Source organism: Piliocolobus tephrosceles, chromosome 3 (assembly GCF_002776525.5).
Source record: "Piliocolobus tephrosceles isolate RC106 chromosome 3, ASM277652v3, whole genome shotgun sequence".
Lineage (NCBI taxonomy): Eukaryota > Metazoa > Chordata > Mammalia > Primates > Cercopithecidae > Piliocolobus > Piliocolobus tephrosceles.
Genome location: NC_045436.1, coordinates 66435747 through 66461994, shown reverse-complemented (window position 1 = coordinate 66461994; position 26248 = coordinate 66435747). Strand labels below are relative to the sequence as shown.

The 26248-nt window shown below is 38.0% G+C and overlaps 1 protein-coding gene across 5 annotated transcripts in view; it reads left to right on the top strand.

Annotated features, from left to right (window-relative positions):
* The window catches only part of SPATA5 (spermatogenesis associated 5), a 363998-nt gene that overhangs the window by 35110 nt on the left and 302640 nt on the right, over positions 1-26248 (top strand). For all 5 annotated transcript variants that reach the window (XM_023217553.2, XM_023217552.2, XM_023217556.2 and 2 more), the window contains one exon: positions 15073-15227. In XM_023217553.2, the coding sequence (XP_023073321.1) occupies positions 15073-15227 (155 nt within the window). The remainder of the gene's footprint in view (positions 1-15072; positions 15228-26248) is intronic.

The following is a 26248-nucleotide window of genomic DNA, read 5'->3' as shown; positions in this document are numbered from 1 at the left end:
GAGAGACTATGTGATACATCTAAACTCAAGCAGTTAGTGAGAAATAAGCCTTGGCTCAAGATTCAGGTCTGGAGACAAATGTGCCTTCCACAGTACCATTACTTTTAAAATATCAACTTTTGAAAGTGATAGAGGGTTTGGAATAGACGTGGTTCCTTTGATCAGTTTAAGTTGCAGCAGTCACTTGTAATATAAATAAGGCGAGAACTACAATAACCTATAAGGATATTCTATTTGATTTTTTTAAAATTTATTTATTAATGGGCCGTGAGAAATGGAACTTTCCTAGTGGTACAGCAAGTGTTACCACCTTGTCTATACTTAATACAAAGTTGAGGGAGAATAAAGACCCCAAATAAAACAAATTTTCTGGAGTTCTGATATTTTGAGGAAAGTACATTTTAAAAAAGGGAGACTTAGATTTTTGTTATACTTGCTTTGTTTTCATATATGTGAGTATATTATTAGCAAATTTTATGCTCAACTTTTAGAATTTAAATATGAGATCCAGATGTCCAAGTTTTATGTTACCTTTTCATGTAATAAAGTTTCTGTAGGCAGGTAGTAATTCTAAAAGAGATTGTTAACTTCTCTGATCAGTTTAATTTTATTGTTAGTTTCTAACGAAGGAGCTTAATTGTAATCTCAAAAATAATGTATAACTTAGCAAGTAATGAGTATAAAATTGTAGGATTTTATAAACATGGGACAAGATGATGTTTGTTGATTGCATCTGGAGCAGATGGTTTTGAAGAGCATGGGTTTAGAATAATTGCTCTTGTCAAGAATTGGTTGATGTGGAGCTTGAGGGGGGAACAAGTCATATACAAGTCATACATTGGAAACAGTGTGCTGACATTTGGCTCCCTAAAGCGTTTTGCCTTTTCTTCCCTTCAAGGTGTCTTGTTTTCCAGTCTTAAAAATGTTAAGAGCATTGGAAAATAAAGTATTGAAAAGAAAATGATACATTTTTTGTTGAATTAGCCACACCTCTTTTTTTTATTTCAAAATTGTGTTTCTTAACATAGCAGTATTGCTTCTGTATTTGTTTACATTTAAAAACATTAACTCCAAAGTTAGTGAGAAGAGGAAATGTTGATGGCTTACTTTCAACCATATTCGTTGATGTACATGTGTCCATTTGTTCTTCTAGTTAATTGTCTTCAGGTTTCTAAAAATATATATATTTTTAAAAATTTAATCTTTCAGTATAGATTCCGGTATGGCCTTATTAGAAATGGTGATGGCCAGTAATTTAAACTTAGTATCATAGAATTTTAAGTTATTTAAATTTGAATAATTGGACAAAATATATTTTAATCTTTTCATTTAGTAAATGAGGTAACTGATGGCCAGAAGGGCTAAGTCTTATTTAAAGTTGTGCCTGAGCTAGTGCTAGACCTAGAGCCATGGAGAGTTGGTTGCATTAGTACTATAGCTCCGAAGAGCTTTAATTTCTGTAAGCTCTTGATAATATATTTAACATTTAATTGATACAAATTCTGTTTTTCAACTTACATGTTATTTTCAGGAATAGCATTTGTTGTGTAAAATAGGATATGTTTATTTAGAGTCCAGAATCAATACTTCAGAGTGGGAAAGAATCTGAAGGCCTGTGGCAGGGGTCTCCAGGATCTCTTATGGCATAGCTTTTGCATATCAGTAAACTTATCTTTTGTTCTTTTCTCATTTCTAACAATCCACCATACTTTATATCCTCACATACTTACAAAGGAATTAATAAGTTGGATTTAGGTTTATTTAAACATGTTCTTTCATATATATAAGACTGAACTCTGGAGACTTGGGATTTTATCTTTTATTATTCTATAGGGCCTCCTAATCTCTAAGGTGCTATGCTCAGTCTCGTCTCTATTTATATGCTGTTCCCCCGGCTTGGAATAGTTGGCTGCCTCTTTGGCCCCAATTCCTGTTTTATCAGGTTAACATCAATTCACCTTTCAGGCCTAACTACTTGAACTTATACATTTCAGTTTTTCGTTTCAGTTTTTCATTTGTGAAATAAAGGAATGTACTAAATGATATCTGTGAGAGTTGTTAGGTCAACTAATCCTTCCTGAAACTGAGTTCGATGTTCCTGACATGTGTTTTTGTGCCACTTTATTCTTCCCATGTCACAGTACTTGGCATAGTTTATAATAACTACATGTTATGATGTGTCTCCCCTAGTAGACTGTTAGTGCAGTGAGAGACTGATTTGCCTTCTTGTGCATTCTCATATGTAAGAGCTCAGTGAGTGAATAGATGAGTTAATATTGAAAAGAGTGCCCATGAAAGAGTAACTCCCGTGGCCAATGAATATATCTTCCCAGTGGCTTTATAATATAATAATACTTGAATAATTGCTTTCCTTTAACATAAATTGTAACTGAATTGGCAACAAATATAAGAACAGTGGTTCCATTACTGAGAACTGTTTTTTAGAAATATTTTCAAAACCAGTTTGGTGCAGTGGCTCACACCTGTAATCCTAGCACTTTGGGAGGCCAGACCAGGAGAATAACTTGAGGTCAGGAGTTTGAGACCAGCCTGGGCAATGTAGCAAGACTCTGTCTCTAAGAGAATTAGAGACAGAGTCTCTAATTAGCCAGTGGTAGTGGTGTGTGTCTGTAGTCCTAGCTACTTGGGAGGCTGAGGTGGGAGGATTGCTTGAGTCTAGGAGTTGAGGCTGCAGTCAGCTATGGTCGTGCCACTGCAATCCACAAAGTAATGGCATGTAAAAAATGCTGTTATCTCTCCTCAAGTTTTGTTTTTCTTCTTTAGTCACGCTGCCTTTCGTACCAAACATATTCATTTGTATAAAATATTCTGGCAAATCAAAACTCTCTGTGAGTACTGTAAATCATATAATCTATATTTTGTATTCTAGTATATTTTGCACACTGTTCAGCTTATAAATATGTTCTGCAATGATTCTGAGCCTGATCAGAATTTCTTTATAGAAAATTCCCAAAACTGATTTTAGTATTTTTTTAAAGAGATGGGGTCTTGCAGTATTGCCGAGACTGGTCTTAAATTCCTAACCTCAAGTGATCCTCCCACCTTGGCCTCCTGAAGTGCTGGGATTATAGGTGTGAGTCACTGTATCCAGCTCCAAAACCTTTTTTATGGATTTTTTCCCCCTAGATCATCATGGTTTTAATTATTCTGATTAGAAAGTACTCTAAATAAAAATATTTTTCTGTTTTAGTAATAAAATATTAAGGAATAAACTTCATTGTATATATGCATATGGATACTTAGAACTGAGTTTTTTCATTTTATTAATTTTTTTTAATTAATAGACTTTTTTAGAGTAGTTTTAGGTTTACAGAAGAATAGAGCAGAAAGTACAGATCATTTCCATGTAACTTCCCTTTTTTCCAGCTTCTCCCATTATTACGGTCTTGCCTTAGTGTGGTACGTTTGTTATAATTGATGAGCTAATACTGATACAATGATATTTCATTTTAAATTGCAGTTTATAATTTCTAAAACTACCATCCCTCTTATTTAAACCAGCTTCTGTGTTGCTTTATTTATAGTTTTTTTCCTTTCACTACACTTTTTACATACTTTTAAAAATAACCTTCTTTCTTGAAGTGTTACATATATACATAAGAGAGCATAAGCTAAAAGATCCATGCATTTTCCAAAGCGAACACACTTGTGTAACCACCACTCAGATCAAGATACAGAGCATTACTAGCTTCCTGGTACCCCTCTCAGACCCTTTCCCAGCCACTACATGCTCACCTCAATCCAAAAGGCAACTACTCTCGTGGCTTTGAATGCCATAGATCAGTTTTGCCTGTGTTGTCTCCTCTTCTTTCACTTGTTTTATGATTTGGGAGCTTCATCATTTTATTCTGTATAGCAGGAGTTCATTTTTATTGCTGAATTTGATTGTTTAAGTATTATGAGTAATGCCATGAACATTCTTGCACATGCCTTTTGGTGCACAAATGTATGTATTTCTGTCTATTATTTGTCTAACAGTGGAATTATTGGGTTATAGGATTCTTTTTACTAAATACTGCCAAAACATTTTTGTAGCGATTTTACCAATTTACCTTTCTACCTGTTGTGTGTGAAAATTCCAGTTTCTTCTCGTGGATGCTGACATGGAGTTTATAGCAGTATTTCATTGTGGTTTTAGTTCCCTGATGACTTGAGACTGAGTACCTTTTTATATTTGAATTGACCATTTAGATGTCTTTCTTTGTGATGTGCCTGTCAAGTATCTATTCAGTTTTTCTGTAGGGTTACTTTTTAAAAATATATTGATTTGTGGAAGTTATTAATATAGCTTAGTTGTGAGACCTTTGTTAGATATATGTATTTTAAATATCTTCTACTCTGTGGCTTGCATTTTTATTCTCTGTAGTATCTTTTAAGGAACAGAAAGTTTGTAATTATATATTTATTATATTATATATTGATATAAAGGATCCGGTTCATCGGTCTTTTCCTTCGTGGCTGGTGATTTTTATAGCTAGCTTAAGAAATCTTGGTCAAATCTACTGTTAGGTATATTTTCTCTTATCTTCTTGATGCTTTTATTGTTTTTCCTTTCATGTTGCTATCTTCAATTGTTTGACTTTTTTCATATAGATACGTTTTACCAGTTATTGAAATGACCATCCATTTCTACCTTGCTTCTGTTTTACCTTTGTTGTATGTAAATCAAGGGTTTGTGTTCATTTTGGATTCTCTGCTCTGCCTCATTGGTCTCTTACCCTTGTCCACCATACTGAAATGTCTTTAGTACTTTCAGCCTTAGCAAAAGTCTTAATTTCTGGAGGGTAAGTGATATTTTTTTAAAAAAACAAAAAAAAAAGGTCATCAAAATTTTCTTGACTATTGTTGGCCCTTTGCATTCCCGTAGAAGTTTTAAAATCAGTGTGTCAGGTTCTTCCTTCTCCCCATCTAGTAAACTGACTTGCATTTTGATTGGAATTATTAAGTCTTTCAATCAATTTGGAGAGATTTGGGAAGTTAATACCTTGTAATCCATGAACTTCTTAGATCCCTTCATTTTATTTTAGATTTTCTTTAATTTCCCTCAAGATAGTTTGGTAGTTTTATGTGAAAAGTCTTGCATACTATTCATTAGATTTATTCTTAGGTACTTTGGTTTTTTGAATGCACTTATGAATGACATTTTGTAAAATTTCACTTGTAATTATTTTATGTTAGTATAGTAATGGACTGCATAATGATGTTTCAGTCAAGGATAGATGGTATATACTACGATGGCCCTATAAGATTATAATGGAGCTGAAAAATTCCTATCACCCAATGACACCATAACCATTGTAAAGTAGTAGTGCAATTAGTATTATTATTTTTAAATTTGGTGTAGCCTAAGTGGATAGTGTTTACAGTAGAGTATAGTAATGTCCTGGACCTTCACATTTGCTCAGCACACACTCACTGACTTACCCAGAGCAACTTCCAGTCGTATAAGCCTCATTCATGGTAAGTGTCCTACACAGGTATAACATTTTTAAATCTTTTATACGGTATTTTTACTGTACCTTTTCTTTTTCTATGTTTAGATATGCAAGTACTTACCGTTGTATTGTAGTTACCGATAGTATTGAGTATAGTAACATGCCATACAGGTTCGTAGCCTTGCTGTATAGTAAGCCATACCATCTAGATTTTCATAAGTATACTCTTTGATGTTTGCACAATGACAAAATCACATAAAGACACATCTCTCAGAACATATCCCTGTCATTAAGCAACTCATGGCTATATCTAGAAAAAGTAAAATAATTTTTTTTTGTTTGTTTTGAGACAGAGTCTCGCTTTGTCACCCAGGCTGCAGTGCAGTGGCAGGATCTTTTTAAATCTTTTATACTGTATTTTTCCTGTACCTTTTCTTTTTCTGTGTTTAGATATACAAATACCATTGTGTTACTGTTCCCTACAGTATTGAGTATAGTAACATGCTGTACAGGTTTGTAGCCTAGGAGCAATAGACAGTACCATATAGCCTAGATGGATAGTAGGCCATACCACCTAGATTTGTATAAGTGTACTCTATAATGTTTGCAAACAACAAAAAATCACATAAAGACACATCTCTCAGAATGCATCCCTGTCATTAAGCAATGCATGGCGGTGTCTAGAAAAAGTAAAAAAAAAAAATTTGTTTTTGAGACAGTCTTGCTTTGTCACTCAGGCTGGAGTGCAGTGGCATGATCTCAGCTTACTGCAACCTCTGCCTCCCGGGTTCAAGCAATTCTTGTGCCTCAGCCTCCTAAGTAGCTTAGTAAAGATGGGGTTTCACTATGTTGGTGAGGCTGGTCATGAACTCCTGACCTCAAGTCATCCACCCGCTTTGGCCTCCCAATAGAAAAAGTAAATTTTTTTGTATTGACTGTGTCTACCTACCTTGCCAGATGCACTTATTAGTTTTAATGGTGTGGGTCAGGCACAGTGGCTTATACCTCTAACTCCAGCACATTGAGAGGCCAAGGCGGGAGGATCCCTTAAGCCCAGGAGTTTGAGACCAGCCTGGGCAACATAGTGGGACACCATCTCTACAGAAAATTTACAGAAAAACTGAGCGTGGTGGTATGCACCTGTAGTCCCAGCTACTTGTGAGGCTGAGGTGGGAAGATTGCTTGAGTGTGGGAGGTTGAAGCTACAGTGAGCTGAGATTGCACCACTACACTCCAGACTGGGTGACATAGGGAGACCCTGTCTCAAAAAAACCACAAAAAACAAAATTTTAGTAGTGTGTATGTAAGTTCTTTTGATTTTTTTTAAATCTATCAGTTATGTTATAGTTTTCTATGTATACATTTCAAATAATAAGTTTTAAATTTTGTTTTGTTCAACTCTACACCTATTTTTTCTTTTCCTTGACTTACTGTACTAGATAGGACCTCTGACAGTATTTAATAGAAGTGGTAACAATAGTAATCCTTATCTCATTCTTGATTTAAGAGAAAGTTTACAAACTGTTACTTAATATTAAGAATTTTTTTTTTTTTTTTTGCTGTATGTGTGATAAGGAGGTTTGTATCTATTCTTAGCTTTTTAAAAAAATATAATTAATGATATTTTATCACATTTCTACATTTATTGAGATAGTCTTATGATCTCTTTATTCTGTCAATGTGAAGAATTATGTTGATTGATTTTTAAATGTTACATGAATCTGACTTTCCTGTAATATAGCCAACGTGTCACAATTTTGTAATTCTTTTTAATGTATTGATCTTTTGGCTGATGTTTTGTTTAAGATATTTGCACCTATGTTCATGTGAGAGATTGACCTGTAATTTTTTTTCTTGTAATACCCCTTTAAGATTTGGGGAGCAGGATTATGCTACCCTTGTGAATCAAGTTGGGAATTATTTTTTCTCTGGAACAGTTTTTAAAAAATTAATGTCATATTCGTCCTTAAGTATTTGGTGACATTTATCATTGAAACCATCTGTGCTTAGAATTTTCTCTGTGGAAAAGGTTTTAATTATAGATTTAATTTCTTTAATACCTATTGAAATATTCAAATTGTATAGTTTTTTTGTTTGTATATTAGTTTCGGTAAATTTTTTTCCCCTAGAAGTTTGTTCATTTTATCTGCATTTCAAATTATTTGGCATAAAGTTATTCCTAGTATCCTCTTATCTTTTTAATGACTGTAGGTTTTGTAATGATGTCTACTTTTTCATTCCTAATATTGGAAATGTATCTCTTCTCTCACATTTTCAGATGACCAACCTTTGGCTTTATTGGTTATTTTTTTAAATTGTGCATTTGTTTTCTTCATTATTTCCCTCCTCCTTTTTTCTTTTTGGTTTAATTTCTTCTTCTTTTCCTAATTTCTTAAGATGAACGCCTCATTGACTCAGTCTTTTTTTCTATGTACATTAAGCCTACCAGTGTCCCCTTCAGTACTGCAGTAGCAGCATCCTACAGATTTTCATGTTATATTTGTATTATTATTCAGTTGAAAACATTAAGTTTTCATTGTGATTTTTTGTTGAACCATGAGTTATTTAGAAATGAATTAACTGATTTTCAGATATTTGTGTATTTCTTAGCATTTTTTTGTTACTGATTTTGTTATTCATTCTCCTGAGGTCTGAGAACTACGCTTTATGATTTCAATCTTTGAGTTACATGGAGACTTGCTTTGTGTCCTAGCATAGGGTCAGTTTTGGTAGATATTCCAGGTATGCTGGAAAACAGAGTTATTTTATTATTTTGATGTTGTTTTTTATTGTTTTTCATATCTTCTGATATCTTCTATATATTCTTTTTAAAAATTTTGGCTAATAAGGGAAGTATGTTAAAACCTGCAAGCAAGGTCTGTTTCTACATTTAGTTCTGTTTACTTTTGTTTTATGTATTTTGAATTTGTTATCAGGCATGTATTAATTTAGAATTTTGTATATTCTTGGTAAATTGGCCCTTTTATTACCCCAAGTGTCTAGTGATGCTTCTTACTTAATACTTGCTTGATAGTAGATATCGGTGCACTGTTATCCTTCCATGTATATTTCATTCTGTGTATATTTGCATAGTATTCCTTTTATTCTTTTACTTTCAACCTTTCTATATTCTTAAATTTCAGATACATCACTTGTATGCAGGGTAAATTGGGGTTTTATTTTTTTAATCCAGCTGCTGTTGTCATTGTTTAAATTCAAGTACTTAATGCATTTATATTTAGGGTAATACCTTAAAATACTTAGGTTTAATCTACTTCCTTATTTGCCTCACTTGTTGTATATTTTTTTTCCTGGTTTTTTTTTTTTTTTCATTTTTTTGGAATAGGCAAGTATTTTTATTATTTCATCCTCTTCCCATTGTCTTTTTAGTTACACATTTTAACTTGGCCTTTAGTGAATATCCTACATTTGTCTCCTTGGCTTATCAGGGACTAGTATGCATTGCAAACCTTGCAACACATTATTTTTTGGTACACTTATTATTTGGGTACATTAAGTTGTGCTATGTTTATTACAAAATCAGTCTTTGTACTTTACTTTTTTGGAGACAGGGTCTCACCTGTCACCCAAGTTGAGTGGCTGAGTGCAGTAGCATGATGATGGCTCACTGCAGTCTTGACTTCCTGGGCTCAAGCAGTCATCGCATGTAGCTAGGATTACAGGTACATGCCACGAAGCCTGGCTAATTTTTGAATTTCTTTTAGAGATGGGGTCACACTATGTTGTCCAGGCTAGTCTTGGACTCCTGGATGGAAGTGATCCACCTGTCCCAGCCTCCCAAAGTGTTGGGATTACAAGTGTGAGCCACTGTGCCCAGCTTGTACTTTACTATTTTTTAGCTTTTGAAAAATTCCATGTTTCTCTTGCCTTTGTTTTTCCTCCGGTGAATTACTATTTTCTTTCTATGTTCAGACGAGTGGAGATTTTATCCAGCTTAAGTTCTGTAGTTTGTATTAGAAATAATAGAGATTTCGGTATTTTATAAATACATTTATATTACAATATTAAATATACTTTTAAAAACCACATATTGCCTGCGTTTTCCAAACCCCTTCCTTAAATGAAAATAATGTCTCATTTATTGTCCAATTTTATGTTTGCATGATATAAAAAAATGTGACAGGCAAATTATTAGACTATTTTCCCTGTTTCAGTTTTTCTGTCTCAGTAGAGTGATGTATCTGGTCCAAATTAGAAATATTGGCAAGTATTGCCGGATACTATCTGGCATTGAAGTATTTTGATTACATCCATTTATGTTAGATGTTTTAGGAACATCTTAAATTTTTTCAGGCCACAAGGTGCTGTTTGATACAACATAGCACTGCATAGATACTCCTCAACTTATGATAGGGTTATGTCCTGAAAAAACTTGTGAGTCAAGATATGTGTGTAGCTGACTTGGAACTGCGGCTTGCTGCAGCTGCCCAGTGTTGCAAGAAAATTACTGAATTCATATTGCTTTTGTACCACTGTAAAGTGGAAAACTCTTTTTTTTTTTTTTTTTTTTTTTTTTTTTGAGACGGAGTTTTGTCCTTCTTGCCCAGGCTGGAGTGCAATGGTGCCATCTCGGCTCACCATAACCTCCGCCTCCAGGGTTCAAGCGATTCTTCTGCCTCAGCCTCCCAAGTAGCTAGGATTACAGGCATGCACCACCACACTTGGCTAATTTTGTATTTTTAGTAGAGACAGGGTTTCTCCATGTTGGTCAGGCTGGTCTCAAACTCTCGACCTCAGGTGATCCACCTGCCTCGGCCTCCCAAAGTGCTGGGATTACAGGTGTGAACCACCACTCCCAGCCATAAAGTTGAAAACTCTTAAGTTGAACTGTAATATTTTTTAATGCTTCTGCTCCATTTAACTAATGAGTATGTTGAGTAGTAAATCAACCCAATTTATCATCGTCTTAGTCCAGTTTGTGCTGCTATAACAAAATACCGCATACTTGGTAATTTACAAAGAACAGAAATTTATTTCTCACAGTTCTGGAGGCTGGAAAGTCTAAGATCAAGGTGCTGGGAGGCTTGGGCTCAGTCTCTTTGCATCCAAAATGAAGCCTTGAATGCCATATTCTCTAAAGGAGAGGAACATTGTGTGTCCTCACATCGCAGAAGAGTGAGATAGAGTGAGCCCACTCCTGCAAACCCTTTTTATAGTTGCATTAATCCATTCATGAGGGTGGAGACACCTATCTTTAGGCCTCACCTTCCATTAGTGTGTCATTAGGGATTAAGTTTTCACATGAGTTCTGGAGGAGACAAAAAAATTCAAACCATAGCAGACATAAAGATGTCAAGAATTGTTAAGGGCCCAAGGTTTTACTCTACTTGCTGCCTAACAGATTTTGTTAGTGCCTGCGGAAGAGTCAAAGGACAGAATATTGCAGCAACATAATTAGCTAGGGTAGCAGCATTCGCACCTGTTCCAGAGCCTCACTTTTCACAGAGTGATACAGAGGGCTCCCTGACACCTGAACCTGTATAAGCTTTCATCACAGTAGGGGAGCCTTGAATTGTAGAACCTGAATCTTTTATAATGGACAGTAAGCATGTCTATCCTTTGCTTTGGAGAGAGATACTTTATTTTCCTGCATACCAACATCCTTCAAAAGATAGTCTTGAACAGAGGCAGTCGGTGATTTTACTCTCAAGCAGAAATGCAAGAGATGTGAAGAACCATCTTTCAGCATTTTGTAAGGCAGAAAAAGCAAGTCAGTATTTGTAAGATGGCCTAAATAAGTGACTTGCTGGCTTTAGGAAGCGGGATCTATTTTTGGAGCTTCTTCGTAGTATTCATTGCTTTTTGTTGGTAGTGAAAGATACTCAACCCTCTGTTTTGTGGAGTTTTGTGTCTTCTTTTTATTAATGCTTCTGTTTATATATAAAAGTTCAAATAAGTGAAAACAAAATGATGGAGTGGTATCATTTTAATTTAGTAAAACCGTATTGAAGTATAGTGTTTTGAACAAGAAAGATTAAAAAACCATGGGAGCTAGCTGGTGTTCCAGGACAACTTCAGATATTCAGACTGGGTTTCTGAGAGATCTCTGAGATTAAACTCCTTCAAACTGGAATTTTATTAAATAGTCTTAACACAAAGAGCATCTAGTGACTTACTGTCTTCTAGACTAAAGGTTATCACAGATCAAAGGGCTCTAAATCTCACAACCTAATGGAGGGCACATTCACTCTTGTCAGTGTTTAAACTTCAAGCAAATAGCAAAGACAAGGAACTTAATATCTAACTTCTCAAGTCAGCATGATATCTTTGAATTTATTTTGGATCTCTCTAAATTTGACTTTGTTGACTGTCTTCCTGGCTGCTTTAGTACCTTTTATTCTACGTCATCCTATTGAGACGGAGTCTGCTCTGTCACCCAGGCTGGAGTGCAGTGGTACGATCTCAGCTCACTGCAAGCTCCACCTCCTGGGTTTACGCCATTCTCCTGCCTCAGCCTCCCGAGTAGCTGGGACGACAGGCGCCCGCCACCTCGCCCAGCTAGTTTTTCGTAGTTTTAGTAGAGACGGGTTTCACCGGGTTAGCCAGGATGGTCTCGATCTCCTGACCTCGTGATTTGCCCGCCTCGGCCTCCCGAAGTGCTGGGATCACAGGCTTGAGCCACTGCGCCTGGCCTTTCTCTGCCTTTTAAAACCATCATTTCTTTTTATGCTATTCAATTGATGGGCTTTCCTAAGATTGAGCCTTCTACATTTATTCCTCCATCCCTGACCCCCTCACTAGCCTCCCCTTATAGATCTCTCCATTGCTATAATATCACATCTTACCTGTATGCACATCACTCTGAAGTTTACTTTGCTCTTGTATTCCAAAATCACATTTCCAACTGCCACCTGAAAGTTTCCTTGCAGGTGTTTTCCCAATACCTTAAAACTTTGTAACTCTAGTTTGAATGTATTTACCAAAAGGGCAGGGGCAAAAGCATTTTTTAATTTTAATATCTTACTCTTTTAAAAGAAGTTCCCCAAACAAATTATTTTGATAAATCTTTTTTTTTTTTTTTTTTTTTTTTTTTCAGACGGAGTCTCGCTCCGTCGCCCGGGCTGGAGTGCAGTGGCCGGATCTCAGCTCACTGCAAGCTCCGCCTCCCGGGTTCATGCTATTCTCCTGCCTCAGCCTCCGGAGTAGCTGGGACTACAGGCGCCCGCCACCTCGCCCGGCTAGTTTTTTTGTATTTTTTAGTAGAGACGGGGTTTCACCGTGTTAGCCAGGATGGTCTCGATCTCCTGACCTCATGATCCACCCATCTTGGCCTCCCAAAGTGCTGGGATTACAGGCTTGAGCCACCGTGCCCGGCCACTATTTTGATAAATCTTTATGGCTTTTTTTTATGGATGTTGTTTTGTAAATTCTATTTTATATTTGTAAATTATGCTTTCTCATATTAAATATTTGTCATATTTTCATTGCCAAAACTAAGTGCTTGGATTTTTACATTTATCTTTCACATTCTTCCACCTCCCTTCCCACCACTCATCCCCTCCCTTACAAGGACAAAATGTTTTAAATGCTGTAATCTTGCATGGGGTTTGGGTTTTTTATTATTTTTATTGGTGATAATTCTGTCACAGGATCCTTAGGGTCTCACTTTTCCAGCCAGAAACCTCTGTGGCTGGTGGCGCCTCTGCCTGAGTTTTGCTCGGACCCACTGGGCTTTTCTGCCCACTTGGCCCAGCAGGCTGTACTTGGCTTGTGCTATCGGCCTGGATCCTACACCTGCCGAGGGTGAGCCAGGCACAGAGCTGTGAAGAGGGTGTGAGTGAGCTCAAGGTCTGGCCACTGCACACAGCCAGGCATGCTGGCTGCAGTGGAGTGGACAGCTCTAGGTTCAGGCACAGTCGCCAGCTCTGTGTGAGGATGTGGCTGGACCAGGCGTACCACAAGTGTTTTCCCCCGTGGGCACCAGAGAATGTGGTGGTACCTGGAAGCTTGGAGATGTTGGAAATAGCAGAGCTCCAAAGAGAGTGTCACAGCTCTGGTGTCACAGCTCTGATCACAGCCCTTGCTTCTGGGCTCCCCAAAGGGCCACAGCTCCTCTTCCTCTTGTTACCCGCAATGTGGTGACCAGTGGGCCTGTTTCAGTCCTGTTTGTGTTATAGCTCTTTCAGTCCTGCCATTTGGCAGGTCCTGAGTTCTTGTCCAGCCTTCAGGAAGAATGAGGTATGTGGACAGCTGGAGGGTGAGCAAGGCAAAGAGGAGCTTCATTGAGCAACAGAACAGCTCTCAGGAGACCCGAAGTGGGTAGGTCCTTCTGCCATCAGGTCGTTCTGAGGAGTGTCCAGCTCTCAGCAGAGAGGACGCCTGGAGTGGGTAGCTCCTTTCTGCAGGTATGTCATCCTGACAAGTGTCCTGCTGTCAGTGGAGAGGAGACCTAGAGTCGGTAGCTTCTTTCTGTAGGCAGGTCGTCCCAATGTGTGTCCAGCTCTCAGTGGAGAGGAGACCCGGAATGGGTAGCTCCTATGTGGCATCCTGACTAGTGTCCATTTCTCAGTGGAGAGGAGACCCAGAGTGAGTAGCTGCTATCCTCAAGCTGGTCAGCCTGATGAGTGTCTAGCTGTCAGCAGAGAGAAGACCTGCAGTGGGTGGCTTCTTTCTGCAGGCAAGTTGTCCCGAGTGTCTAACTCTCAGCAGAGAGGAGAGCTGGAGTGGGTGGCTCCTTTCCACAGGCAGGGTGTCCCAGTGAATGTCCAGCTCAGTGGAGAGGAGACCCAGAGTGGGTAGCTCCTTCTCGCATCTGGTAGTCCTGACGTCCCCTTGAGTCTGACTGAGTCAGGATTTTATGGGCTTCAGAGGGGAGGAAGTGCGTGCTGATTGGTCCATAGGCAGACCCAGAAAAAGCACCATAAGTTCTTGCTCTGGGCCGCCGACTCTACCCAGTGCTGACAGCCTGCCCTCCATGCTTCAGGCTGTCCCTGGCTTGAAGGTGGGGCTTCACCAGGGACTCACTCCTTTCTGCCCAAGAGCCTCTCTGCCTCCTGCTGCCATCAATCATGTCGTCCATGGTGCCCGGACTGTTTGTGCTGAGGGGTGCTTGCAGAACTGCTCTGAGCCACCCTTAGCCTCCCTCCCATGCTCATTGGCACCCAAAGTCTGGAGGGGACCAAGGTGGCAGGGAGCTGGTGTGTCAGCGCCACCTTGAGCACATGAACACCTAGGTGGGTCATGACAGTGGCTTGGCTCAGCCTTAACTTTGGTCTGAAATCAGAGCAGGCAAAAAGTTTTTCTGGGATTGGGGAGAGACCAGGCAGTAGAAGCAGGCACTTCGGAGCCTGTTGGGGCAGGAGGTACTTCCTGGTTTCTCAATAGTGGAGGGATACCTGGGTCCACAGCCATGGCTGGGTGGCTGCAGCTGTGCCTGGGTAAGTGGAGCTCCCACCCCACCAACTTGGAAAAGAGCAGGATTCCTGCCTGCTCCCAGCTCCCACTGGCTTTGTGGAGTACGCAGCCCTGGCCATGCCTTCCCCACTGCAGCCAGTGTCTTCACAGTGACCACTCCAGATGGGCCACCGGAGCCATCAATTCATTCTGTATTTATTAAGGAGAAGACAAATCTTCTGTTACTTTCCTCTCTTTGTAGGTCTCTGTGCCTTGCGAAGAATCCTGAAAAAACAGCCTAACCTCCCTGATGTCAAGGTGGCTGGACTGGTGAAGATTACTCTGAATGATTTCTTGCAGGCAATGAATGACATCAGACCCAGTGCCATGAGGGAAATAGCAATTGATGTCCCAAATGTAAGTCATTTATATCCCACACTAGCTACACTGTTTGAATTAAACTCTGAAAAAAATTTAGGGCAACATGGTACAACCCCATCTCTACAAAAAGTACAAAAATTAGTTGAGTGTGGTGGTGCACACCTGTAGTCCCAGCTGCCGCTGAGATGGGAGGATCATCTGAGCCCTGGGGAATGTTGAGGCTGCAGTGAGCCATGGTTGTGCCATTGCACTTCAGCCTGGGTGACAGAGTGAGACCCTATCTCAAAAACAAAAAACAAAACATCCAAAAAACTATGTTACAATACTACAAGCTGGATACTCCTATTGATACAATCCATTGATCTTACTCAAATTTTTTCAGTTTTACTTCTGTGTGTGTGTTTATTTAGTTTACACAGTTTTATCTCATGAAAAGGTTTGTGTATTCATCACGGGATACTGAGTAGTTCCGTCACCACAAAGATCCCTCATGTTGTCTTTTATAATCAAACCCACCTCATTCCTCCCCTCATTTCTAAATTTTCATTTCAGAAGTTTATATAAATGGAATCGTACTGTATACGACCTTTTGGAATGAGCTTTTTTCACATATGAGTAAGATCGTTTGTCTTTTTGTGTACCTTAACTTATTTCATTAGGCATTATGTTCCCCAGATTCATCTATGTTATTATAAATGACAATATTTTCTTCTTTTTATAAAGCCAGATAATATTCCATTATGCCACATTTCTTTATACCATTATACCACATTTTCTGTCTCTGTTCATCTGTTGAGGGACACTTAGATTGATTCCGTATCTTGGCTGTTGTGAATAATGCTGCAGTGAACATGAGAGTACAGATATCCCTTTGAGATATTTCATTTCCTTTTGATATGTACCCAGTAGTAGGATTGTTGGATCTTTTGGTAACCTAACATTTTGAGGAACCACCAAACCGTTTTCCATAATGTCCGTACAACTTTACATTCCCACCAACAGTGTACAAGGGTTTCTTTTTCTCCATATCCTTGGCAACACTTACTCTCATCTTTTTGATAATGGCCTTCCTAACAGATGAGAGTTGATATCTCATTATCGTTTTATATGCATTACCCTGATGATTAGTGGTGTTGAACATATTTTCATATACCAGTTAGCTGTTTGTATGTCTTCTTTTAACAAATGTTACTCAGATCCTTTGCCCATTTTTAATCAGGTTGTTTTTTTTTTTTTTTTTTGCTTTTGAGTTGTTTGAGTTTCTTAATATATATTTTAGTATTTTAGATAGTAACCTCTTATCTCATATATGGTTCACACATGTTTTCTCCTATTCCATAGGTTGTCTCTTTACTCTGTTTCCTTTGCTGTGCAGAGCTTTCTAGTTCGATGCAGTCCTGTCAATTTTTGCTTTTCTTGACTCTGCTTTTGGAGTGTATCCAAAAATTCGTTGCCCTGACCCATGCCATAAAGCTTTTCCTTATGTTTTCTTCTAGTAGTTTTACAGTTTTAGGTATTATGTTTAAATATTTAATCCATTTTGAACTGATTTTTTGTATGTGGTGTGAGAAGACGGGCCAGTTTCATATGTGGATATACAGTTTGTCATGTGGATGTCATGTGGATATACAGTTTTCCTGACACCATTTTTTAAAGAGATTGTGCTTTCATCATTGTGTGTTCTTCGGTACCTTTGTAGATCAATTGACTGTACATGCATGAATTTATTTCTGGGCTCTCTATTCTGTTTCATTTACTTGTATGTCTGTTTTTATGCCAGTGTCATGCTGTCTTGATTATCATAGCTTTGTAGTATGTTTTGAAATCAGACAGTGTGATGCCTACAGCTTTTTTTTTTTTTGCTTGAGATTACTTTGACTATGTGGTGACTTTTATGTTTCCTTATGAATTTTAGGGTTGTTTTTCATATTTTAGGGAAAAATGCCATTGGAATTTTGGTAGGGGTTACATTAAATCTGTAGAGAATTTTGGGTAGTATGGATATTTTAATAGTGTTAATTTTTTAAATTCATGAACATTAGACATTATCTATGAATTTGTGTCTTCTATTTATTTCATCAGTATTTTATAGTTTTCAGTGTACAGGTCCTTTACTGTCTTGGTTAAGTTTTTTCTATATATTTTAAAAGTACTATTGTAAATGAGATTTTCTTTTTTTAATTTTTTGGATAGTTGTTAGAGTATAGAAATGCTACTGACTTTTGTTGTTGTCAATTTTGTATCCTGCCAATTTACTGAATTCATTTATTGGTTTTAATTTTTTTTTTTGGTGGAATATTTAGGGTTTCCTTTATATAAGATTATGTCATCTGCAAACAGACAATTTTTTTCTTCTTTTTCAATTCGGATGCATTTTATTTCTTTTTCTTGCCTAATTTCCCTGGCTACGACTTTCAGTACTATAATAAATACAAGTGGTGAGAGTGAGCATTTTGTCTTGCTCTTCATCTTAGAAGACAAGTTTTTAGCTTTTCATTGTTGGGTATGACATTAGCTGTGAGGTTGTCATATATAGTGTTATGATGTTGAGGTACATTCTTTCTAATGTATTGAGAGTTTTTGTCATGAAAGGATGTTGAATTTTGTCAAATGCTTTTTCTGCATCTATTGATATGATTATATGATTTTTATTCTTCATCCTTTTAAGGTGGCATATCATGTTTATTGATTTGCATATGTCCAACCAGCAGCCTTGCATCCTAGGGATGAATCTCATTGGATTATGGTGTATGATCCTTTTAATGTGCTGTTGAATTTGGTTTGCAAATGTTTTGTTGAGGATATTTCCATCTATGTTCGCCAGGGATATTGGCCTGTAATATTCTATTCTTACAGCTTTCTTGTATCACATTAATGCTGGCCTCATAAAGTGAGTTTGGAAGTGTTCCTTTCTCTTCAGTTTATTGGAAGTTTGGCGAATTCTACTAAGTATTTAATGAAGAAGTGATGCTAATGCTTGAGAAGTATAACTTCTCGGGTTTTGGAATTTTCTTTGTTAGGGAGCTTTTTGATTATTGGTCTATTCCCCTCACTCATTGATTGGCCTATTCAGATTTTCTTTATGATTCATTTTTGGTAGATTGTATGTTTCTAGGAATTTATTTATTTCTTCTTGGTTGGCCAAATTTTTGCCATGTAGTTGTTCATTAGTCTCTTATGATTGTATTTTTGTAGTATCAATTGTAGTGTCTCTTGTTTCATTTCTGATTTTATTTACTTGAATCTTCTTTCTTTTTTTCATAGTAGTCTAGGCAAAGGTTTGTCAATTTTGCTTATCTTTTGAAAAAACAACTTATATTGATCTTTTTATATTATTTGTTATATTGATCTTTTAAATTATTTTTTCTAGTCTCCATTTCATTTATTTCTGCTCTGATCTTTAGTATTTCCTTCTTTCTGCTAACTCTGGACTTAATTTGTTCTTTTTCTATTTGTTGTGTAAAATTGGGTTGTTCATTTGAGATGTTTCTTTTTTTCTTAATGTAGGTATTTATTGCTATAAACTTTCATCATAGAACTGCTTTTGCTGTATCAAAGTTTTGGTATGTTATGTTTCTGTTTTCATTTGTCTTAAGATTTTCTTTGTTTTCCTTTTGATTTCTTCTTTGACCCATTGATTGGTTGTTCAGGAGTATGTTGTTTAATTTCCAGATATTAGGCCGGGCGCGGTGGCTCAAGCCTGTAATCCCAGCACTTTGGGAGGCCGAGACGGGTGGATCACGAGGTCAGGAGATCGAGACCATCCTGGCTAACACGGTGAAACCCCGTCTCTACTAAAAATACAAAAACTAGCTGGGCAAGGTGGCGGGAGCCTGTAGTCCCAGCTACTTCGGAGGCTGAGGCAGGAGAATGGCATAAACCCGGGAGGCAGAGCTTGCAGTGAGCTGAGATCCGGCCACTGCACTCCAGTCTGGGCGACAGAGCGAGACTCCGCCTCAAAAAAAAAAAAAAAAAATTTCCAGATATTAGTGAATTTTCCAATTTTTTTTCCTGTTTTTCATTTTGGGTTCATGTGATTGTGGACAGAAAAGATACGTGATATGATTTTAGTCTTCTTAAATTTTTTCGACTTGTTTTGTGGTCTAAGATATGATCTATCCTTTAGAATGTGTCATGTGCACTTGAAAAGAATGTGTATTTGAGAGATCCATAGATGGTTCACATCACAGGACTCTGTACAGATAACCCCCAGTACCAACCCAGAGCCGGGTAGACTCTCTGGGTGGCTAGACCTAGAAGATAGACAACAATCACTGCAGTTAGGCTCACAGGAAGACATATCCATAGGAAAAGTGGGGAGAGTACTATGTCAACGGAATATCCCATGGGACAAAAGGATTCGAACAACAGCCTTCAGCCTTAGATCTTCCTCTGACAGACCCTACCCAGTGAGAAGGAACCAGAAAACCAACCCTGTTAATATGCCAAAACAAGGCTCTTCAACACCCCTCAAAAATCACACTAGGGATATGTTTCCATTTGTGTCGTCTCTTTCTTTCAGTGGTGTTTTGTAGTTTTTCTTGTAGAGGTCTTTCGACTCCTTGGTTAGGTGTATTCCTAAGTATTTTGTTTCTTTTGCAGCTGTTGTAAAAGGGGTTCAGTTCTTGATTTGGTCGCAGTTGTATACATTAATCTTGTATCTGGAAACTTTGTTGAATTCTTTCATCAGTTCTAGGAGCTTTGCTCCTAAGGAAGAGTCCTTAGGGTTTTCAAGATAAACGATCGTATCGTCAGCGGTGACAGTTTTACTTCCTCTTTACTGATTTGGATGCCTTTTATTTCTTTCTATTGTCTGATTGCTCTGGCTAGGACTTCCAATGCTATAATGAGGAGGAGTGGTGAGAGTGAGCATCCTTGTCTTGTTCCAGTTCTCGGAGGGATTACTTTCAACATTTCTCCATTCAGTATTATGTTGGCTGTGAGTTTGTCATAGATGGCTTTCATTACATTAAGGGATGTCCCATGTATGCCGATTTTGCTGACAGTTTTAATCATAAAGCGATGCTGGATTTTGTTGAGTACTTTTTCTGCATCTGTTGAGATGATCACGTGATTGTGTTTTTAATTGTGTTTATGTGGTGTATCCCATTTATTGACTTGCATATGTTAAACCATCCCTGCATCCCTGGTATGGAACCCACTTGATCATGGTGGATTATCCTTTTAGTATGTTGTTGGATTTGGTTAGCTAGTATTTTTTTAAGTAAGGATTTTAGCATGAGTGTTCATCGAGGATATTGGTCTGTCGTTTTCTTTTTTGGTTATGTTCCTTTCTGGTTTTGGTATTAGGGTGATGCTGGCTTCATAAAATGAATTAGGGAGGGTTCCTTCTTTCTCTGTCTTGTGGAATAGTTTCAAAAGGATTGAAAGATTGGTACCAATTCTTCTTTGAATGTCTGGTAGAATTCTGCTGTGAATCTTTCTAGTCCTGGGCTTTTTTTAGTTGGTAATTTTTTTTTTTTTTTTTTGAGATGGAGTTTTGCTCTTGTTGTCCAGGCTGGAGTGCAGTGGTGCAATCATGGCTCATTGCAACCTCTGCCTCCTGGGTTCAAGCAATTCTCCTCCCTCAGCCTCCCAAGTAGCTGGGGTTACAGGCTTGTGCCACCACGCCTGGCTAATTTTGTATTTTTAGTAGAGATGAGGTTTCTCCATCTTGGTCAGGCTGGTCTCGAACTCCCTACCTCAGGTGATCCACCTGCCTCAGCCTCTCAATGTGCTGGGATTACAGGTGTGAGCCACCATGCCTGGCTGGTAAGTTTTAAATTAACATTTCAATCTCTCTGCTTGTTATTGGTCTGTGATTCAGGGTATCTAATTCTTCCTGATTTAAGCTAGGAGGGTTGTATTTTTCCAGGAATTTGTTCATCTCTTCTAGGTTTTCTAATTTACATGCATACAGGTGTTCATAGTAGCCTTGAATGATCTTTTGTATTTCAGTAGTGCCAATTATAATATCTCCTGTTTCGTTTCTTTGTGAGGTTATTAAGATTTTCTCTCTTCTTTTCTTGGTTAATCTTGCTAATGGTTTATTAATTTTATCTTTTCAAAAAACCGGCTTTTTGTTTCATTTATCTTTTGTTTTTTTTTTTTTTTTTTTTCAGTTTTATTTAGTTCTGCTCTGATCTTGGTAATTTCCTTTCTTCTGCTTGGTTTGGGGTTTGGTTTGTTCTTGTTTCTCTAGTTCCTTGAGGTATGACCTTAGAATGTCAGTTTGTGCTCTTTCAAACCTTTTGACGTAGACGCTTTGGGCTGTGAATTTTCCTCTTAGCACCACCTTTGCTGTATCCCAGAGGTTTTGATAGGCTGTATCATTATTGTCATTCAGTTTGAAGAAATTTTAAATTTTCTTTTTTTTTTCTTTTATTTTTCTTTTATTTATTTATTTTTTTAATTATACTTTAAGTTCTAGGGTACATGTGCATAACGTGCAGGTTTGTTACATATGTATATCTGTGCCATGTTGGTGTGCTGCACCCATCAACTCGTCAGCACCCATCAATTCATCATTTATATCAGGTATAACTCCCCAATGCAATCCCTCCCCCCTCCCCCCTCCCCATGATAGGCCCCAGTGTGTGATGTTCCCCTTCCCGAGTCCAAGTGATCTCATTGTTCAGTTCCCACCTATGAGTGAGAACAAGCGGTGTTTGGTTTTCTCTTCTTGTGATAGTTTGCTAAGAATGATGGTTTCCAGCTGCATCTATGTCCCTACAAAGGACGCAAACTCATCCTTTTTTTATGGCTGCATAGTATTCCATGGTGTATATGTGCCACATTTTCTTAATCCAGTCTGTCACAGATGGACATTTGGGTTGATTCCAAGACTTTGCTATTGTGAGTAGTGCCACAATAAACATACGTGTGCATGTGTCTTTGTAGTAGAATAATTTATAATCCTTTGGGTATATACCCAGTAGTGGGATAGCTGGGTCATATGGTACATCTAGTTCTAGATCCTTGAGGAATTGCCATACTGTTTTCCATAATGGTTGAACTAGTTTACAATCCCACCAACAGTGTAAAAGTGTTCCTATTTCTCCACATCCTCTCCAACACCTGTTGTTTCCTGATTTTTTAATGATTGCTATTCTAACTGGTGTGAGATGGTATCTCATTGTGGTTTTGATTTGCATTTCTCTGATGGCGAGTGATGATGAGCATTTTTTCATGTGTCTGTTGGCTGTATGAATGTCTTCTTTTGAGAAATGTCTGTTCATATCCTTTCCCCACTTTTTGATGGGGTTGTTTGTTTTTTTCTTGTATATTTGTTTGAGTTCTTTGTAGATTCTGGAAATTAGCCCTTTGTCAGATGAGTAGATTGCAAAAATTTTCTCCCATTCTGTAGGTTGCCTGTTCACTCTGATGGTAGTTTCTTTTGCTGTGCAGAAACTCTTTAGTTTAATGAGATCCCATTTGTCAATTTTGGCTTTTGCTGCCATTGCTTTTGGTGTTTTAGACATGAAGTCCTTGCCCATGCCTATGTCCTGAATGGTACTACCTAGATTTTCTTCTAGGGTTTTTATGGTATTCAGTCTAACATTTAAGTCTCTAATCCATCTTGAATTAATCTTCGTATAAGGAGTAAGGAAAGGATCCAGTTTCAGCTTTCTACTTATGGCTAGCCAATTTTCCCAGCACCATTTATTAAATAGGGAATCCTTTCCCCATTTCTTGTTTTTCTCAGGTTTGTCAAATATCAGATGGTTGTAGATGTGTGGCATTATTTCTGAAGGCTCCGTTCTGTTCCATTGGTCTATATCTCTGTTTTGGTACCAGTACCATGCTGTTTTGGTTACTGTAGCCTTGTAGTATAGTTTGAAGTCAGGTAGCGTGACGCCTCCAGCTTTGTCCTTTTGACTTAGGATTGTCTTGACAATGCGGGCTCTTTTTTGGTTCCATATGAACTTTAAAGCAGTTTTTTCCAATTCTGTGAAGAAACTCATTGGTAGCTTGATGGGGATGGCATTGAATCTATAAATAACCTTGGGCAGTATGGCCATTTTCACGATATTGATTCTTCCTATCCATGAGCATGGTATGTTCTTCCATTTGTTTGTGTCCTCTTTGATTTCACTGAGCAGTGGTTTGTAGTTCTCCTTGAAGAGGTCCTTTACATCCCTTGTAAGTTGGATTCCTAGGTATTTTATTCTCTTTGAAGCAATTGTGAATGGAAGTTCATTCCTGATTTGGCTCTCTGCTTGTCTGTTACTGGTGTATAAGAATGCTTGTGATTTTTGCACATTAATTTTGTATCCTGAGACTTTGCTGAAGTTGCTTATCAGCTTAAGAAGGTTTTGGGCTGAGACGATGGAGTTTTCTAAGTATACAATCATGTCATCTGCAAACAGGAACAATTTGACTTCTTCTTTTCCTAACTGAATACCCTTGATTTCTTTCTCTTGCCTGATTGCCCTAGCCAGAACTTCCAACACTATGTTGAATAGGAGTGGTGAGAGAGGGCTTCCCTGTCTTGTGCCAGTTTTCAAAGGGAATTTTTCCAGTTTTTGCCCATTCAGTATGATATTAGCTGTGGGTTTGTCATAAATAGCTCTTATTATTTTGAGGTACGTTCCATCAATACCGAATTTATTGAGCGTTTTTAGCATGAAGGGCTGTTGAATTTTGTCAAAAGCCTTTTCTGCATCTATTGAGATAATCATGTGGTTCTTGTCTTTGGTTCTGTTGATATGCTGGATTACGTTGATTGATTTGCGAATGTTGAACCAGCCTTGCATCCCAGGGATGAAGCCCACTTGATCATGGTGGATAAGCTTTTTGATGTGCTGCTGAATCCGGTTTGCCAGTATTTTATTGAGGATTTTTGCATCGATGTTCATCAGGGAGATTGGTCTAAAATTCTCTTTTTTTGTTGTGTCTCTGCCAGGCTTTGGTATCAGGATGATGTTGGCCTCATAAAATGAGTTAGGGAGGATTCCCTCTTTTTCTATTGATTGGAATAGTTTCAGAAGGAATGGTACCAGCTCCTCCTTGTACCTCTGGTAGAATTCAGCTGTGAATCCATCTGGTCCTGGACTTTTTTTGGTGGGTAGGCTATTAATTGTTGCCTCAATTTCAGAGGCTGCTATTGGTCTATTCAGGGATTCAACTTCTTCCTGGTTTAGTCTTGGAAGAGTGTAAGTGTCCAGGAAATTATCCATTTCTTCTAGATTTTCTAGTTGATTTGCGTAGAGGTGTTTATAGTATTCTCTGATGGTAGTTTGTATTTCTGTGGGGTCGGTGGTGATATCCCCTTTATCATTTTTTAATGCGTCTATTTGATTCCTCTCTCTTTTCTTCTTTATTAGTCTTGCTAGCGATCTGTCAATTTTGTTGATCTTTTCAAAAAACCAACTCCTGGATTCATTGATTTTTTGGAGGGTTTTTTGTGTCTCTATCTCCTTCATTTCTGCTCTGATCTTAGTTATTTCTTGCCTTCTGCTAGCTTTTGAATGTGTTTGCTCTTGCCTCTCTAGTTCTTTTAATTGTGATGTTAGAGTGTCAAATTTAGATCTTTCCTGCTTTCTCTTGTGGGCATTTCGTGCTATAAATTTCCCTCTACACACTGCTTTAAATGTGTCCCAGAGATTCTGGTGTGTTGTATCTTTCTTCTCATTGGTTTCAAAGAACATGTTTATTTCTGCTTTCATTTCGTTATGTACCCAGTAGTCATTCAGGAGCAGGTTGTTCAGTTTCCATGTAGTTGAGTGGTTTTGATTGAGTTTCTTAGTCCTGAGTTCTAGTTTGATTGCACTGTGGTCTGAGAGACAGTTTGATATAATTTCTGTTCTTTTACATTTGCTGAGGAGTACTTTACTTCCAATTATGTGGTCAATTTTGGAATAAGTGTGATGTGGTACTGAGAAGAATGTATATTCTGTTGACTTGGGGTGGAGAGGTCTATAGATGTCTATTAGGTCCGCGTGGTGCAGAGATGAGTTCAATTCCTGGATATCCTTGTTAACTTTCTGTCTCGTTGATCTGTCTAATGTTGACAGTGGAGTGTTGAAGTCTCCCATTATTATTGTATGGGAGTCTAAGTCTCTTTGTAAGTCTCTAAGGACTTGCTTTATGAATCTGGGTGCTCCTGTATTGGGTGTGTATATATTTAGGATAGTTAGCTCTTCCTGTTGAATTGATCCCTTTACCATTATGTAATGGCCTTCTTTGTCTCTTTTGATCTTTGATGGTTTAAAGTCTGTTTTATCAGAGACTAGGATTGCAACCCCTGCTTTTTTTTGTTCTCCATTTGCTTGGTAGATCTTCCTCCATCCCTTTATTTTGAGCCTATGTATGTCTCTGCATGTGAGATGGGTCTCCTGAAGACAGCAGACTGATGGGTCTTGACTCTTTATCCAGTTTGCCAGTCTGTGTCTTTTAATTGGAGCATTTAGTCCATTAACATTTAAGGTTAATATTGTTATGTGTGAACTTGATCCTGCCATTATGATATTAACTGGTTATTTTGCTCGTTAGTTGATGCAGTTTCTTCCTAGCCTTGATGGTCTTTACATTTTGGCATGTTTTTGCAAAGGCTGGTACCGGTTGTTCCTTTCCATGTTTAGGACTTCCTTCAGGGTCTCTTGTAAGGCAGGCCTGGTGGTGACAAAATCTCTAAGCATTTGCTTATCTGTAAAGAATTTTATTTCTCCTTCACTTATGAAACTTAGTTTGGCTGGATATGAAATTCTGGGTTTAAAATTCTTTTCTTTAAGAACGTTGAAGATTGGCCTCCACTCTCTTCTGGCTTGTAGAGTTTCTGCCGAGAGATCTGCTGTCAGTCTGATGGGCTTCCCTTTGTGGGTAACCTGACCTTTCTCTCTGGCTGCCCTTAAGATTTTTTCCTTCATTTCAACTTTGGTGAATCTGGCAATTATGTGTCTTGGAGTTGCTCTTCTGGAGGAGTATGTTTGTGGCGTTCTCTGTATTTCCTGAATTTGAATGTTGGCCTGCCCTGCTAGGTTGGGGAAGTTCTCCTGGATGATATCCTGAAGAGTGTTTTCCAATTTGGTTCCATTTTCCCCCTCACTTTCAGGCAC